We start from the raw sequence: 16,007 nt of genomic DNA, 5'->3' as shown, positions 1-16,007 counted from the left end.
TAACCACTAGACTTTTTTTTTTTTTTTTTTACCTTTTACATTGATTCATCTTCTTCTCCCAAGTTCTCTGCCCTGAAAATTTTGTTTTGCATCTGTGGTGCTCAGGCTTTTGTGCTTGGCTTTGTGCTTGGGCCTCATTGTTCTGAGCCTAGCAGGGCTTAAAATTGTGTGTGCGCATGTGCACACGCTGCTGATAGAACCTGTGAGTGCTATACAGGAAGTGCCTTAAACCCTGTGCTGTCTTCAGTCCTGCCTACCCTTTCTGGTTTGTTTTGTTTTGTTTTGTTTTGTTTTGGGGCCATACCTAGCAGTACTCGGGGTTCCCTTCCTGGTTCTGGCCTCAGGAATCACTCTTGGTGGGCTTGAGAGACCATATGCGATGCTAGTATGGAACTTGGGGGATGGAACTTTGTGAGCCACATGCAAGGCAAGTATCTTCCTGCTGTTTTTTTCTCTGACCACTCTTAAAAATGTTTGATACTTGGTGGTTACTCCCTTGCACTGAGAAATCAGAACCCCTATCTTGATCCCTAAAACCATTCTGTGTATCCCTGCGTATTTTGTACTAATTCAGGCATGCAGGGGAAGAGATGCAGGTTATGAGAGAAGGTACTCAGCTTGGGGCCTGTAGCTTGAGTCCTTTTGTTTCTGCAGGATCATTTCCATGACAAGACTCCGTACACCATAATGTTCGGGCCAGACAAGTGTGGCGAGGACTACAAGCTCCATTTCATCTTTCGCCACAAGAACCCCAAAACAGGAGCTTATGAAGAAAAGCATGCCAAGAGGCCTGATGCAGATCTGAAGACATATTTCACAGACAAGAAGACTCATCTGTATACTCTAAGTAAGCTTGGACAGTCATTTAAGGGGTAAAGGTGCTGTTTTGGCTGCAATGCTAAAGGTGCACTCAGGGATTCCTCCTGGTAGTGCTCAGGACACTGTATGGAAGCCTGGGATTACATCCTGGGTTGGTTGTGTGCAATGCCAGAGTCCTTGCTGTACTCCAACACATTGACCACTGATTTGTTTGAGGGTTTTTTTTTTTTTTTGTTTTTGTTTTTCGGGCCACACCCATCTGATGCTCGGGTTACTCCTGGCTAAGGGTTCAGAAATTGCCCCTGGCTTGGGGGGACCATATGGGATGCCTGGGGATCGAACCGAGGTGGCGATCTTTCCTTGGCTAGCGCTTGCAAGGCAGATACCTTACCTCAGGCGCCACCTCGCCAGCCCTTTGTTTTTGTTTTTGTTTGGAGTGGGGGTTGTATTTTTGCCTCTGCACTCAGGAATTACTTTTTTTTGTTGTTGTTGTTTTGTTTTGGGTTTTTTTGGGCCAGACCCGGCGGTGCTCAGGGGTTACTCCTGGCTGTCTGCTCAGAAAAAGCTCCTGGCAGGCACAGGGGACCATATGGGACACTGGGATTTGAACCAACCACCTTTGGTCCTGGATTGGCTGCTTGCAAGGCAAACGCCGCTGTGCTATCTCTCTGGGCCCAGGAATTACTTTTGATGATGCCAGTGCATCATCATATGGGATGCTGTGGATTGAAGTGTGTCAGCTGCATGCAAGGCAAGTACTTTACCCACTGTCACTTCAGCCCTGGCAAATTATTATTTTTTTTTTTTAATTTTTTTGGACCACACCCAGTGACGCTAAGGGGTTATTCCTGGCTATGTGCTCAAAAATCGCTCCTGGTTTGGGGGGACCACGTGGGATGCCGGGGATCAAACCGTGGTCCATCCAGGGTCAGCCCTGCCACTGCACCATTGCTCCGGCCCCGTGGCCACTGATTTTTAAGTATGATTGTGTGGTGGCATATGGGAAGCCTCTCCTTAATCCTCAAAAGATTTGAAATGAAAACAACATCTATATTTGGCCTTAAGCAAATAAACACTGTAGGGGCCAGAGAGATAGCATGGAGTTAAGGCATTTACCTGTCATGCAGAAGATTGGTGGTTCGAATCCTGGCATCCCATATGGTCCCCTGAGCCTGTAAGGAGCGATTTCTGAGCATAGAGCCAGGAGTAACCCCTAAGCGCTGCAAGTGTGACCCAAAAAAACAAAAACACTGTAATCAAAACTTTTTCTCATCCTGACTCCTGTGTCTGTGTTTTGGCACCCACTACTGTAGTGCCAATCTTGAACATGACATTTGGTTGCATGCATTCATCCCTTGTGCTCTCTCTTCAACCTGTACATGGACCCTTTTTTTTTGGTGGAGGGGTTTGGAACTTATTCCTAGCTTTGTGCTCAGTGATTACTCCTGGTGCTGCTTGAGGTCTGTATAGGGCAACCTGTCCCCTCTACTGTCGATTTGGCAACCCCTCCCAACCAAACACACAAACCACTCTTGGTTTGTTTTCTTTTTGTTTTGTTTTGTTTTTTTTTTGGGGGGGGGGCGGGCTACTCCAGCAGTAGTTCAAGGCTATTTCTTTTTTTTGTTGTTGTTTTTTGTTTTTTTTTTTTGTGTTTTTTTTTTTGTTTTTGTTTTTGTTTTTTGGGTCACACCCAGCTTTGCCCAGGGGTTACTCCTGGCTGTCTGCTCAGAAATAGCTCCTGGCAGGCACGGGGGACCATATGGGACACGGGATTTGAACCAACCGCCTTTGGTCCTGGATTGGCTGCTTGCAAGGCAAACGCCGCTGTACTATCTCTCCGGGCCCAAGGCTATTTCTTAATTCTGGCTTTGCACTTGGGTATTACTCCCGGCAAGACTTAGTGGACTGTATGGGGTACCAGAATCAAACCTGGGTTGACCCATGCAAAGGCAATTAGATCTCAAAACATAAACCATTCTTTTGGTTGGTTGGTTGGTTGGTTTCGGTTTTGGGGGCACACCTGTGGCACTCAAAAATTATTCCTGGCAGCCTTAGGTACCATATGGGATGCTGGGATCAAACCTGGGTCAGCTGTGTGCATGGCAAAAAAAAGCCCTACCTGTGGTGCTAACATTGGTGCTCAGGGATTACTCCTGGTTCTGCACTCAGAAGTATGGAATGCTGGGCCCGAATCATAGCACAGTTGCAAGGCATTTACCTTGAATGCAGCAGACCCAGGACAGACCCGGGTTCAATTTTCGGCACCCAATATGTTCCCGAGTCTGCCAGGAGTGATTTCTGAGCAAAAGAGCCAGGAGTAACCCTTGAGTAGCACCGGGTGTGGCACAAAAACAAAACAAAACAGTGGCGCTCGGCCTACTCTTGGCTCTTCGTTCAGAAGTCACTCCTAGCAAGCACGGAGGGACCATATGGATGCTGGGATTAGAACCACCATCCATCCTGAATCAGCTGCCTGCAAGGCAAATGCCCTACTGCTATACTGTCTCTCCGGCCCCATGTAGACCATTCTTTTTTGTTTTTTGTTTTTTGGGTCATACCCACAGTGCCCAGGGTTTCCTCCTGGGTCTATGCTTAGAAATCGTTCCTGGCAGGCTCAGGGGACCATATGGGATGCCAGGATTCGAACCACTGACCTTCTGCATGACAAATAAACTCCTTACCTCCATGCTATCTCTCTCCCCCATTAAACCTTTTTTTTTTTTGGTTTTTGGTTTTTGAGTCACACCTGGCAGTGCTCAGGGATTACTCCTGGCTATCTGCTCAGAAATAGCTCTTGGCAGGGACGGGGAACCATATGGGATGCTGGAATTTGAACCAACCACCTTAGATCCTGGATCGGCTGCTTGCAAGGCAGACACCACTGTGCTATCTCTCCGGCCCCTGTAAACCACTCCTGGACTCGCCTGCTCCAGCCGACCGGATGATCACGTAGGATTCAAAACACTCACGTGGGGCGCCATTTTGTACCCGCCTCCGTTTCTGCCCTTTACTGGGAGAGATTTCCGGCCAGCAGCTTTCTCTCAACCAGGACAGAAGGCAGAAGGCAGATACAAATAATTCGCAAGTGTTAAGCTCTTTTGTGAACACCTAGAAAATTAAGCCGCAGAAGTTAATAAAGCGCTCAAGCTGAGTTCCTGTCAAAAGGTTTATTGAGGGAGCAAGCAGGGTTTTTATTCCCTGCTTCAGTGGGAGGAGCAACAATATAGGATTGAAACTTAAACCAATCAGATTTGTACAGGTACAACGATTTTAACCAATGGGAGCAGACACATTTTGATGGCGGGAAGGATAAGGAGGAACCTGGCAGGATGGGGGGAGGGGAAGCAAATCCTTAATAGATTTTTCTTTTGTGCAAGCAAATAAGGATTACAGTTTAAACCTTACAAAAACCTATCTATAATTACGTGTATGAGAGCAGTTACAAAAACAGGTTCCATGGAAAGATTAAGGAATCTAGTTAAGCCAGATTCTGTGTGCTGGGCTAAATTTATTTGCAGAGTTTCTTTTTGGCTTGGGGCTAAGCAAATTTATGGCTTGAATCAGGCTCCGTCTCCCACATTTTTTTTTTTTTTTGGGCCACACCCGGTGACGTTCAGGGGTTACTCCTGGCTATGCACTCAGAAGTCGCTCCTGGCTTGGGGGACAATATGGGACGCCGGGGGATCGAACCGCGGTCCGTCCTAGGCTAGCGCAGGCAAGGCAGGCACCTTACCTCTGGCGCCACCGCCCGGCCCCGTAAACCATTCTTTTTTTTTTTTTTTTTTTTTGGTTTTTGGGCCACACCCAGTGACGCTCAGGGGTTACTCCTGGCCATGCGCTCAGAAGTCGCTCCTGGCTTGGGGGACCATATGGGACGCCGGGGGATCGAACCGCGGTCCGTCCTAGGCTAGCGCAGGCAAGGCAGGCACCTTACCTCTGGCGCCACCGCCCGGCCCCGTAAACCATTCTTTTTTTTTTTTTTTTTTTTTTGTTTTTTGGGCCACACCCAGTGACGCTCAGGGGTTACTCCTGGCCATGCGCTCAGAAGTCGCTCCTGGCTTGGGGGACCATATGGGACGCCGGGGGATCGAACCGCGGTCCGTCCTAGGCTAGCGCAGGCAAGGCAGGCACCTTACCTCTAGCGCCACCGCCCGGCCCCAAACCATTCTTAATGGTGACCAATTTCCTTTATTTCTTTTCCAGTCCTGAACCCAGACAACAGCTTTGAGATCTTAGTGGACCAGTCCGTGGTAAACAGTGGGAACCTGCTCAATGATATGACCCCTCCCGTCAACCCATCCCGGGAAATTGAGGATCCGGATGACCGGAAGCCAGAGGACTGGGATGAGCGCCCCAAAATCCCTGATCCTGATGCCGTCAAGCCAGATGACTGGTTAGTCTGAGCCAAAAAATGTGTTTGTGTATCTGTGAGGGTACCTCATTTTCTTTTTGCTAGTGTAGCCCGTTAATTCAAGGCAGTAGGATTTGGGGGTCAGGTGCTAGTCTTCATTTGCCCTTGGCTCAGAGGTTCTGGGACCTTCTCTGCTTTATGGTGGGCATAGCAACCTCAAGCCACAGGACTCTCTCATTACCCTCAGTCTTCAAAACTCTGAGTGCTGCTGTGGGCCATTAGTGGTAGTGGGGCTCTGCATTGGGGTGCATAGAGCTTCAGCGTAAAGGTGGACTTGGGGTCCTTTGCATGCTTGCAATGTGACAAATGGTTAGATTCACCCCCACTGACTAGGCCCTTCCATTGTCAGGGCCTTTCTCCAATTCCCCCAAATGCTTTCTGTACAGTGGGCTGTTCTGCGCATGGCTCAATGGTGTCTGAGATCAAGATGACTTGAGACCATGCCAGACATACACCCTTACCCCCCCACTCCCTACTCCTGACCCCTGCCACTTCCTCACAGCATTCTCATTTTTGTTTTTGGGTCAATCCTGGCTCTGTGTTAGGAATTGCTCCTGGCAGGCTCGGGGGACCATATGGGATGCCGGGAATTGAACCAGGGTCCATCCTCCAGTCCTGTCCCAATTTTTTTTTTGTTTTTTGGGCTACACCCAGCGGTGCTCAGGGGTTACTCCTGGCTATCTGCTCAGAAATAGCTCCTGGCAGGCATGGGGGACAATATGGGACACCGGGATTCGAACCAACCACCTTAGGTCCTGGATCGGCTGCTTGCAAGGCAAACAACTGTGTGCTATCTCTCAGGGCCCCTGTCCCAATTTTTTGAGTTAGCCCATTCCTAATCTTCAGCATTCCTGGCCAGCTGGGGTATTCACTGGCTTCTCCTTTATGTTGAAGGGATGAAGACGCCCCTGCCAAGATTCCAGATGAGGATGCCACGAAGCCCGAGGGCTGGTTGGATGATGAGCCTGAGTATGTGGCTGACCCGGATGCAGAGAAGCCCGAGGATTGGTAAGCACCTCCTGTTGGTTACCTGTGCAAGAACTGTCTTATGTCTGTTTTGCCATGCCCTGTCCTCCTTTCTGTCTCCTCCTCTTCCCTCCCTTTATTTATTTTTTTAATTTGGGCCCACATGGCTGGGCTCAGGACACAAGGGATGATGGGGATCAAACCTGGGTAGCTATGTGCAAGGCAAGTGCCCTATCCACTGTAGTATCACTCCGGCCCTCTCCTCCCTCTTTATTCTCTTTCCCTTCTTTTTTCTCATCTCTCATTCTCTTCATTTCCCTTTTTCGTGATCACTTGCAATCTCCACCCCCCCCCTTCTTTTCTCCTTTCTCCCTCTCTGTCTCTGGCCTCTGACATCTGAGGAGCACTCCTGACTGGGACTCACTGTGGCCTCTGCTCCCAGGGATGAAGATATGGATGGGGAGTGGGAAGCCCCACAGATTGCAAACCCCAAGTGTGAGGCAGCACCTGGCTGTGGTGTCTGGCAACGGCCTATGATTGACAATCCCAGCTATAAGGGCAAGTGGAAACCTCCCATGATTGACAATCCCAGCTACCAGGTCAGTGCCTCTGGGAGCCAAGGGGCTATGGCAAAATCTTCTTTTTGGGGTTGGAGAAAGGGAGGGTGAGCTGAGCTGTGGGAGGGTGTTGGACAAAAAGCTAAGTCAGCTACCAGAAGGGAAGGAGCATATGTGTGGACTTTTGCATGATGTCTGTCTGGAAAATAGGAAATGGAAGACACCATTCCCTGGGCCTCACTGGCTATTATGTGAGGGGTGGTTGGAATTGGCAGTAGCCAAACAACATTGAGCCCTATGGTTGATCTCAGTGTGGAAAGCTCAAGGAAGAGTGTTTTATTTTCTTGGGGCCATGTTTGATAGTGCTCAAGCTTCATTCCTGTATTTGTGGTGTGGATTCATTACTGCAGGGCTCAGGGATGTCATGTCAAGGATCAAAGGCAAGTTGGCCTTGTGCAAATCCAACTGCTCCCCTGCTGTCTCATCTTTCCTTTTTGGGTTCAAAGCATGTATTCTGCAGCTTGGCTACTAAAGTCACTGATGTCTGGTTCTTTTCTTTCTAGGGCATCTGGAAACCCCGGAAAATCCCCAACCCTGATTTCTTCGAGGACCTGGAGCCTTTTAAAATGACCCCATTCAGTGCCATCGGTTTGGAGCTGTGGTCCATGAGCTCAGACATCTTCTTTGATAACTTCATCATCTCAGCTGATCGCCATGTGGTGGATGACTGGGCCAATGAAGGCTGGGGCTTGAAGCGGGCTGCTGATGGCGCCGCTGAGGTTGGTGGCTGGTGAGCCATTGCCAGGCCCACAGTGGAGCAGTCAGGCGTGGTTCCCTGAGATTTGGCTATGGTTGCTGTAGATCATAGGCTGAAGCCATCACCGGTCATGTCTTGCAGCCTGGAGTTGTGGGGCAGATGATCGAAGCAGCTGAGGAGCGGCCCTGGCTCTGGGTGGTTTATATCCTCACCGTGGCGCTGCCTGTCTTCCTCCTCGTCCTCTTCTGCTGCTCTGGAAAGGTGGGCAAAAGAGAAGCTCTTTTGGGTTCCAAAGACATTCTCTGTTGTTTGAGGGCCCCTGTCTTTCTTTCCTCTCCTCCCCTTCATTTCTGTTACTTTCCCTTTCCCCTTCTCCATTCCTCTCCATTCCCTTCTCAGAACTTAAACTCAAGCCTTTACTCAGAAATCACCCTGACACTTTTCTTTTTTTTTTTTTTGGTTTTTGGGCCACACCCAGTAACGCTCAGGGGTTACTCCTGGCTATGTGCTCAGAAGTTGCTCCTGGCTTGGGGGACCATATGGGACACCGGGGGATCGAACCGCGGTCCGTCCAAGGTTAGCGCAGGCAAGGCAGGCACCTTACCTTTAGCGCCACCGCCCGGCCCCAACCCTGACACTTTTCAGTGGACCCTCCTTTGTGTGAATTAATCTGACTGAGGAGGCTGCAAGCCACCCCTGCATCTTTACCCCATTCCCGAGCCCTACAGTTTTTCCTTTTGTAATTCAGTAATGACTGGGCTGCATTTGATGTGGGCAGCAGTTTTACCCTTGAAAGCATGTATCCATTGTTTTGTTTTGTTTTTTTGTTTTTGGGTCACACCCAGCAGCGCTCAGGGGTTACTTCTGGCTCTATGCTCAGAATTCGCTCCTGGCAGGCTCGGGGGACCATATGGGATGCTGGGATTTTTGTTTGTTTTTTGGGCCACACTCATTTGATGCTCAGGGGTTACTCCTGGCTAAGCGCTCAGAAATTGCCCCTGGCTTTGGGGGACCATATGGGACGCTGGGGATCGAACTGCAGTCCTTCCTTGGCTAGCACTTGCAAGGCAGGCACCTTACCTCTAGTGCCACCTCACCGGCCCTGGGATGCTGGGATTTGAACCAATGACCTTCTGAATGAAAGGCAAATGCCTTACCTCCATGCTATCTCTCCAGCCCCTATCCATTGTTTTTGTTTGTTTGTTTGTTTTGTTTTTAGGGCCACACCCATTGATGCTCAGGGGTTACTCCTCAGAAATTGCCCCTGGCTTGGGGGGAACCATATGAGGGGGAATCAAACCAGGTTACTCCTGGCTAAGTGCTCAGAAATTGACCCTGGCTTCGGGAGAGCCATATGGGACATGGGGACCTGGGGGAATCGAACTGGGTTACTCGAGGTCCTTCCTTGGCTAGCGCTTGCAAGGCAGACACCTTACCTCTAGCGCCACCTCAAAGGCCCCTATCCATTGTTTTTCAGTATGAGTTCATGCTCCTTGTTTTTTTTTTTTGTTTTTTTTTTTTGCCACACCCAACAGTGCTCAGGGGTTACTCGTGGCTCTACACTTAGAAATTACCCCTATCAGGCTGGAGAGATAGCACAGCAGTAGGGCATTTGCCTTGCACACAGCCGATTAAGGATGGATTTTAGTTCGAAACCCATCATCCCATATGGTCCCCCATGCCTGCCAGGAGCAATTTCTGAGCTCAGAGCCAGGAGTAACCCCTGCAAACCACCACGTGTGACCCAAAATCAAAAAAAGAAAGAAATCCTTGCCAGGCTCAGTGAACCACATGGGATGTCAGGGATCGAACCTGGGTTGGCTGTGTGCAAGACAAACATCTTACTGTGCTATCACTCTGGCCCCACGAATTTATGTTCTTAAGGAGCAGCTATGCCTGTATAATGTGTCCTGACAGTTTGCTCAAAAAAAAAACAAATCAGCGCCCCCCCCAAAAAAAACTTATCCCCAACAGCAAGACCTAACTCTACCATTCAGGCTTGAAACAATTGTTCTTTCCTGAGCTAGCTATTCTTTATCTCAGATTTCTGATTTCTCAGGATCCACCTCTCACCCCAAAATCTTAGAGGAAGCAAGAGTTTTGTTTGAGTTTTGGAGCTGCCTGTGACTCACTTGGACCCAGGACACCATAGTTTTGTGGTGCTACTCCTTTGACCTGAGGACTCAGTTACCCTTCACACTTGTGGTGCCCTGAGTCACTGTAACAACCTTCCCTGTTCCCAGGACCAGGGGTCCCTTGCAGAGGATATTGAGTGTGACCCTTTTGAGTGTCCTTTCAGAAACAGTCGGGACCTGCAGAGTACAAGAAGACTGATGCCCCCCAGCCAGATGTGAAGGAGGAAGAAGAAGAGAAGGAAGAGGAGAAGGACAAGGGGGACGAGGAGGATGAGGAGGAGGGGGAAGAGAAGCTAGGTAAGAAGTAGATGTGAACCCGCCCAATACCTGCTTTGCTCTGAGATCCAGTGCATGCCCTACTTTAGGGAATGTCCCAGAAAGCTATTGCATTGGCTCTCTCCACCACCACCACCAGGAGGCACCACTGTTAGGTCGCTGTGAGGGCTCTAGGTTTTTTTCCTCACTGAAAATGTGCTGTTTGGGGGACTAGAGTAATGTCAGGTGCTTTGGCACCCCCGAGGGACAGATGAGGGCTCATCTTGTTGGTTCTGTCCTAGTAGAGAAGCAGGACAGTGATGCCGAGGAAGAGGGCGGCTTAGCCAGTCAAGAGGAGGAGGGTCGAAAACCTAAAGCAGAGGTAATTGGGGTCTGTGGGATTGGGTGGGAATGGCTCAGAGTTGTGTCTAGGGTGTCTTCCTAGGTTTCAGACCCATACACTTCTGTGATATTGTTAAGGATGATTTATATTGGGCCCGGAGAGATAGCACAGTGGCGTTTGCTTTGCAAGCAGCCGATCCAGGACCAAAGGTGGTTGGTTCAAATCCCGGTGTCCCATATGGTCCCCCGTGCCTGCCAGGAGCTATTTCTGAGCAGACAGCCAGGAGTAACCCCTGAGCACCGCCGGGTGTGGCCCAAAAACCAAAAAAAAAGAATGACTTATATTAAAACCCATCAGCATTCTGATTTGTGGGTGGTCATTCCTGGCTCTGTGCTCTAGGGCAGATAGATATCTGCCTGCATGGCCTCATTCCCTGGAATCCTTCATTCACCAGCCTTTTAACTCTTGACAATCCCCTAAATTTTAACCACACTCCCTTGCCCCCATCTGAAATGATTGTGAGATTTGGTGCCCCCACAGCTGTTGTGTGAGCCTGAGTTTTGCTTGGGAGTGAAAGCAGACATAATCCCCACCGTGAGCCAGTTTGGGTGAATGAAGCTCCTCCTCTTTCCACCATACCCCATGTGCAGGAGGATGAAGTCTTGAACAGATCTCCAAGAAACAGAAAGCCACGGCGAGAGTGAGCTTGTCTGAAGGACTCCACGTGGGACGGCCTCACCCAGCCTTCCTCTCTCTCCTGCAAGTGTGGCCTGTGGAGGGGACCTGGCCTGTCATCGGTTGACACACACCCCCTTCTATTGGCCACTGCCCCACTCACCCCCACCCTCAACCCCTCTCCTCCGGACTCTGGATGAACACTGGCCCCCTGCCGAGTCTGCTCCTCCAGCCAGCTACTCGTAGTCTGGGCCTCCAGAACCCCATTTCTTAGGAAGGAAGCGTATAACATGGTGGTTTGCGGGTCCATGACAAAGCATCTCCCCACACTTGTTGGCTCTCTCGACCTCTTATGTGTTTTCTAGTTTCTTTTTCTTTTTTTATCTTTTTTTTTTAAGAGTGCTTAGGAAACTTTACTCTTGGAACAAAATCTGCGCTTAATTTAATATATTAATCTGTTCACGCAGGAGTTAACACCCTTTAGAACTGCAGTGTTTTTCTAACTCCATTCATTGTGGGTGGTTGAGGGGAGGGGTTGTTGGGGGGCTTGTTTTCTTTGGGGTAGGGGGTTAAGTTGTCAAATCAATCAAACCTATTTGCGTGTCCCTAAAAACTGGGTAACTATGCCCGCTACACCCAGGTAGCTATGTTCCTTCAAACCTGTGGCACGTGCTTCTTGCCCCTCCTAACCTGGGGGAACTTGGCCACAGACCCAACTTTCTTTCTTGTAGGGTTCGAGTAAATGGATATCTCAAGTTGATTTCCTAAAAAGACATCCCCTTTTCAATAGCCCCAGGAAATACCTCTGTTCTATTGCCCCCAGGGATATGGGGAAAAGCTTGAGAGGGGTGCCCAAACAGGGCTGAGTTGGGAATGGAGCAAGGCCACTGTTGGCCTGTCGGTTCTGTATGCATTGCGGCCACCATCAACCCTGGCAAGGCCACTCCAAGCTCCATTTGCACCCTCGGTCCCCTGCTCTGGCCTCTACAGTGCTCCCACGTGGTGCAGCTTGATGTCTGTGGCTGAGACCTGGTCCTGAACCCATCAGCTCCATTGTGACTTTTGTCCGTGTGTATGATTTCTTCATTGTTGGCTTTTTGTTGTGGTGTGTGTTTTCTTTTTTTCCACACACAGTTGAAGTCAAGTTGTTTCGTACCCACCTCACTCCATCCCAGCTCAGTGTTGATGGGCAGGGTCTTTGCTTTTTGCCCCACACATAACCTTTCTCTCCATCTGTCTCTCACTGGGTCTTCAGACCCATGCACCAGCTAGGTCCTGAGGCGCACCCATTTCCAATATCACTGCAGCCTAACATAGGTTCTCAAATCTTGTTTTTTTGTTTTTTGTTTTTTTTGGTGGGGGGGTCACACCTGGTAGCACTCAGAGGTTACTCCTGGCTCTTTGCTCAGAAATCGCTCCTGGCAAGCTCGGGGACTATATGGGATGCCGGGATTCGAACTACTGTCCTTCTGCATGCAAGGCAGACTTACCTCTGCTATCTCTCCGGCCCAGGTTCTCAAATCTTGAAGTGATCCCACACATCATCTGAGTGCTTTTTTTCTGGGAGAAAGGGATCTGCTAAAGCACCATGGGCATTTTCTGCCATTTTACCCCACTTCCCACTCCTTCAGAAGTGGTCCTGTTCCAAAACAATATTGGGTGGTTTGGGTTTTCATTTTTGTATGTGATTTGTAGAATCTTTTTTTTTTTTTTTTTTTTCTTTTAGAAATTTTAAAGTTATCTTAGAAGGGATTTTTTCCCCCTCCCATGTTGAATGTAAATGTTTGCTGTGGAGCTGGAAAGCTAAGATCACTGATACCACATAGAAACATTGGGAATGAGGTGGCCTGGGATCCTTTCACAGGTAGTGTTTTCAAATAACCAATAGGACCTATTCTTGCACTGACTTTGAAACACTGCCACAGATTCAGAGTTGACAGCTGTATCCTTTTTTGTTTTTGTTTTTGTATACTTACTTTTTACCAACACATAGAAATCTTGGTCAGTGGGTTGAGCCTGGGAGTTAGTTGTTTTTTCTTTCTTTTTTTTTTTTTTTTGGTTTTTGGGCCACACCCTGTGACGCTCAGGGGTTACTTCTGGCTATGCGCTCAGAAGTTGCTCCTGGCTTCTTGGGGGACCATACGGGACGCCGGGGGATCGAACCTTGGTCTGTCCTAGGCTAGCGCAAGCAAGGCAGGCACCTTACCTCCAGCGCCACCGCCCGGCCCCCTTTGTTTTTTCTTTTTCCTTCACAGTTCCATGCTTTCTATTCATCTCTTGTGTGGCTGCCCAATGGATGGTTTCTTCCAAATGGATTAGTGCAAATCCATTTCTAATCCTTCTATCTCAGCATTACCCATGGCCCATGCCTTGTCTTACAGCTGAGTCTCCACATGCCGCGTTAGAATCTAGATATAACTCAGGCATAGGCTGGCCTGGGGTAATTGAGCCAAGTTGGGTCCACAAAGAGAAAATCCAAGGAAAGGTTGGGGGCGGGTTTCCGTTTTTTTTTTTTTTTTTTTGGTTTTCACTATTTGAAGGATCCAGCTTTCCGCAGGGACAGGCGGGATGGAGCCCATGGCCACAGTATTAACCACCTCCATCCACCCCCAATATGGCACTAATTCGAAATGTTTTGAGCACACTGGTGATCTTTTGTTTCATTGTTGTGAAATGCCTCCATCCTGCTGTGTTCCTCAGTTTCTCTCAGCCACAGATTCCCCCTACCTTATCAAGATTGTCACGTTCCTAAATGGTATTACATTAAAGTCCTGTTTAAGCGTCTCATGACTGAACTTGGGGCCAAGCGTAACTTGCCAGCATGATCGACCATACCTGGATTCATCTGGTCAAAGTCAGAAATTTGGGGTGGGGACAGAAGAGTAATTTTATATCACTTCATGGATTAGATCTTGAAATTAGTGTAGGTTTCATCACTGGGTGTCGTAGGTCAGAAAAAGATTGAGCGGGGAGTTAGAATCCGTGAACTTGGAAGAGTGGTTGAAAAACTTTTTTTTTGTGGGGCCCACGTTTGCTTATGCTCAAAGCTTCATTCCTTACCTCCCCTGGTACTCTTGGTGAGGTTCCGAAAGATCTCCGAACCTGAGGTGGGTCGGACATGCAAGGTAAACATCTTCCGCTTGTGTTCTTCGGCCCTGAAAATAATTTCTGTACATTTCCTGGGAAGTTTTGAGTGACCTAAACTGAAAGTTTTCTAGTACATTTTGAGGCTCTTTGGAGTAATCATAAAATTATGATAGCACAGCGGTAAGGCACTTGCCTTGCATGCAGAATGATGGTGGTTGGAATTTCGGCATCCCATATGGTCCCTTGAGCCCCTTGAGCTTGCCGGGGGTGATTTTTGAGCATAGAGCCAGGAGTAGCCTCTGAGCGCTGCTGGGTATGACACCCCCCTACACACACACACACAAAAGCATTGTTCTTTTCTACTTAGAAGAAAAGTGGGAACCTTGATGGTGAGAAGTAGGACCATCTCAGAAAAATCTGCATGAGGGTTGATGTATGGGTTTTCAAAATTCATGGGCTCAGTAAAAAGCCCATTTTGTACCTTTTTTGTGCCCATGGTGCCTTTTCTGGTGCTTATATTAAACTTTTTTGGAGGGTAAACACCAGGGGTTACTTAGGAGTCACCCCTGGCAGGCTCAGGGGTACCATAAGGAGTGGCCTGTATCAAAACTGGCTCTGCTTCATTCAAGGCAAATGAATTCTTAGTCGCTGCAGTTAATCACTCCTGTCCTTTCTGTTAGAACCCCAGAAGCTCTTTTTTTTTTTTTTGTTTTTTGGGCCACACCCGGCAGTGCTCAGGGGTTACTCCTGGCTGTCTGCTCAGAAATAGCTCCTGGCAGGCACGGGGGACCATATGGGACACCGGGATTCGAACCAACCACCTTTGGTCCAGGATTGGCTGCTTGCAAGGCAAAGGCCGCTATTCTATCTCTCCCGGCCCCCCAGAAGCTCTTAACCTCTTGTTCCAACACAAAAATGATCTACTATTTTGGTTTGGGGCCACACCCAAATCCTATTCAGGATGTGAGATGCCAGCGACTGATCGGCCGCATGCAAGGCAAGCACCTTACCTCTACTACCGGGGTCCCAAAAACTATTTTTGTGTGGTTTTTGGGCCACACCTGTGACACTCGGGTTACTCCTGGCTATGCTCTCAGAAATCGCTCCTGGCTTGGGGGCTCAAACCGCGGTCCGTCCTAGGCTAGCTCGGGCAAGTCAGACGCCTTATGGCTTGCGCCACTGCTCCGGCCCCCCAAAACCTTTTTTTTGTTTGTTTTTGGGTTACACCCGGCAGCGCTCAGGGGTTACTCTACGCTCAAAAATCGCTCCTGGCAGACTCGGGACCATATGGGATGCCGGGATTTGAACCACCGACCTTCTGCATTAAAGGTAAACGCCTTACCTTTATGCTATTTCTCCGGCCCCCAAAACACCTTTTTTTGTTTGTTATTTTCGGCACGCCCGTTTGACAACGCTCAGGGGTTACTCCTGGCTTGGACCATATGGGAGGCCGGGGGTTCGAACCGTGGTCCGTCCTACGCTAGCGCTTGCAAGGCAGACACCTTACCTCTAGCGCCACCTTCCCGGCCCCAAAAACACCTTTTTAATACAAATAATTACCCCGGGTTTTGTTTTATCTTTGAGCTACACACGCTGGTACCCCAGTTGTTTCTGCATCTGCAGTCCGGAATAGCTCCTGGCGGTGCAGGAGCGACTCTAGGTTGCAACATGGGTCGGGGGCATGCAAAGCAAGCACCTTTCCTACCCGCTGTACTATAGTAGCTCTCTGGCCCTGGCTGCTCTATTTCACCCCTTCTTCCTGCTTCCCCCAAGCCCTACTGATTAGAGCACTGGAGTGTGACGGGAGTAGATTTTGTACCCGAAGTTTTGAGTTTGCGGAACACGCTCTGGGTCCTTGTAGATGTCCCCCATCGTCCCCCCACTTTCCGCTACACAGATCCACGGCCCTGTCCCTTCGGGTCCTTGGAGGAATGAGCGGGAATGAAACCGCTGAGCCGCGGGGGTGCGGACCCTGACATCTAGAGCCATGCAGATGGTGGTA

At 49.2% G+C, this 16,007-nt stretch overlaps 1 protein-coding gene across 2 annotated transcripts in view; it reads left to right on the top strand.

Annotated features, from left to right (window-relative positions):
- CANX (calnexin) overlaps positions 1–11,396 on the top strand; it is a 41,091-nt gene extending 29,695 nt beyond the window's left edge. The window contains exons 7-15 of one of the 2 annotated variants that reach the window (XM_049778234.1): positions 655–847; positions 5,023–5,212; positions 6,125–6,238; positions 6,639–6,795; positions 7,317–7,532; positions 7,652–7,771; positions 9,810–9,942; positions 10,203–10,282; positions 10,894–11,396. In XM_049778234.1, the coding sequence (XP_049634191.1) occupies positions 655–847; positions 5,023–5,212; positions 6,125–6,238; positions 6,639–6,795; positions 7,317–7,532; positions 7,652–7,771; positions 9,810–9,942; positions 10,203–10,282; positions 10,894–10,947 (1,257 nt within the window). In that variant the 3' untranslated portion in view covers positions 10,948–11,396. The remainder of the gene's footprint in view (positions 1–654; positions 848–5,022; positions 5,213–6,124; positions 6,239–6,638; positions 6,796–7,316; positions 7,533–7,651; positions 7,772–9,809; positions 9,943–10,202; positions 10,283–10,893) is intronic. The other variant, XM_049778235.1, reaches the window with a different exon arrangement.
- The last annotated feature ends 4,611 nt before the right edge of the window (positions 11,397–16,007 follow it).

Source organism: Suncus etruscus, chromosome 8 (genome assembly GCF_024139225.1).
Source record: "Suncus etruscus isolate mSunEtr1 chromosome 8, mSunEtr1.pri.cur, whole genome shotgun sequence".
Taxonomy (NCBI): Eukaryota; Metazoa; Chordata; class Mammalia; order Eulipotyphla; family Soricidae; genus Suncus; species Suncus etruscus.
The sequence above is the reverse complement of the archived record's forward strand: the minus strand, read 5'-3'. Positions and strand labels throughout refer to the sequence as shown.